Source organism: Kryptolebias marmoratus, linkage group LG20 (assembly GCF_001649575.2).
Source record: "Kryptolebias marmoratus isolate JLee-2015 linkage group LG20, ASM164957v2, whole genome shotgun sequence".
Lineage (NCBI taxonomy): Eukaryota > Metazoa > Chordata > Actinopteri > Cyprinodontiformes > Rivulidae > Kryptolebias > Kryptolebias marmoratus.
In genome coordinates, this window is record NC_051449.1 from 2,571,822 (window position 1) to 2,573,625 (window position 1,804).

Here is a 1,804-nt window from a genome sequence, read left to right on the forward strand (position 1 = left end):
AAGGCTAGCTGGAGGCTAAAAGAGGCAAAAGGCTAGTTGGAGGCTAAAAGAGGCAAAAGGCTAGTTGGAGGCTAAAGGAGCTTCGGTTTAGCTCAGAAACTGGAAACGGGCGCCTCTTCCTGTTTTCGCTGCTCTCCGTTCGACAGAAACTCAAACCTCAGCTGTTCGGTCGAGTTTTCAGCACCAATCTGTGGTTTTATTGATTCCAGCGTCGCCTTCAGTTACAGACGATCTCAGTATAAATACGAGGAGACGTAAAGTTTCAGGTTTTATTTTAATTAAATCTGTTTTTGCCGGCGTGAGGACTGACTCTGATCGGTTTCTGTCTTTTTTTTTCGTTTCTTCAGGAGAAACGAGCCGCAGCTTCAGCCTCTTCCTCTTCCTCTCAGTCCTCGGAGGACGAAGACAACAACGACGCGGCGGCAGAGGTACCAAACTGAATCGAACCTTTTTGGTTTTCGCGCTCGCTGACGTGTCGCCGTTTTCTCCCGCAGAGATCCGCTCGGGCCGAGGAGAGCGAAGCCCCGCCCCATGCAGGTACGCCACACCGATCGGTTTAACCCTGACAGGGTTGAATAAAACTCATTTATTCACGAGCCGAAACCTTTTAATTTTACTGCAGTTAAATAAAAACTGTGAACATTTCTTCAGATTAGTTTGTTTTTTTAACTAAAGGTGTAAAAAAGCGACGGACGCAGAAATATTTCTAAACTTTCTGACCCAGAGACACGAACAGAAGCTCAGATCCGTTTTTAAATTTGATTTATTCCAAGAGAAAATCGAACCGTCTGTTTCCCTGCGAGGCTCAGATTTATTCCTGCCTTTTTAGTTTCTTTTTTTTATTTAGCAGGGAAACGAAGCGTCTTTCTTCTTCTTTGCCTCTCAGTTTTGGCAGCGCTGCGCCTGCAGCTGGTTTTCCTGCAGAATGTTTTAATAATTTTCACTTTATTGGAAAAGAGGGGGAAAAAAAAACAAGAACAGAAAACAAAGAAACACAAACCGGATTGTGGCGTTTGGCTTCAGAGCCAAAACCTGTAAATAGTTGGAAGAAGTTTCTGAACACTGGCGGCTCGGTTTAAAGTTTAATTTCAGAGGATTTCTTTTTCTCAGCTCTCAGATCAGACATGTTGACTCAATTATGGAAAAAAAACTTAAAAATTCAGATTTAAATCCTTCGACCTGCTAAAACCTGGAAGAATAAATATGGGAACTTTCTGTCGAAATTTGTGGTTTTAGCAGCTAAATAAATAAAGAATAATCAGAAAGTTAAATTTATAACTTAGGTTTGTGTAAATATTGTCTGAAAAAGACTTTATTCCAGTTTAATTTAATTTAATATTTCGTCTTTTTCAGAAAAGGAGAAGGAAGCAGCGGAGGAGGAGACGTCTGAGGTAACCTGAAGCTGCTGGGAACTATCTGAGCCCAGGAACTTTATAAAGCTGCTGTTGGTGCCGCAGGTGGAGGTCCGCGTGTCCCACCGGGGGACGGAGGACGAGGCGGAGACGTCTCCAGAGGACCGAAGCTCTGCTGCTGACCTCACGGCTCACATCGGTAAAACAAACGGATCAAATCTTCAACGGTTTGGGACGACTGCTGTCCTCAGAGTGTCTCTCTGTTTGCCTGCTGTCCTCAGAGTGTCTCTCTGTTTGCCTGCTGTCCTCAGAGTGTCTCTGCGTCTGTCTGCTGTCCTCAGAGTGTATTTCTGTTTGCCTGCTGTCCTCAGAGTGTCTCTGTTTGCCTGCTGTCCTCAGAGTGTCTTTCTGTTTGCCTGCTGTCCTCAGAGTGTCTCTCTGTCTGTCTGCTG

The 1,804-nt window shown here is 44.6% G+C and overlaps 1 protein-coding gene across 3 annotated transcripts in view; it reads left to right on the plus strand.

Moving 5' to 3' along the window:
• The window catches only part of LOC108243833 (DNA ligase 1), a 20,397-nt gene that overhangs the window by 13,975 nt on the left and 4,618 nt on the right, over positions 1 to 1,804 (plus strand). For all 3 annotated transcript variants that reach the window (XM_037973022.1, XM_017429519.3, XM_037973023.1), the window contains 4 exons: positions 348 to 428; positions 495 to 537; positions 1,354 to 1,391; positions 1,458 to 1,551. In XM_037973022.1, the coding sequence (XP_037828950.1) occupies positions 348 to 428; positions 495 to 537; positions 1,354 to 1,391; positions 1,458 to 1,551 (256 nt within the window). The remainder of the gene's footprint in view (positions 1 to 347; positions 429 to 494; positions 538 to 1,353; positions 1,392 to 1,457; positions 1,552 to 1,804) is intronic.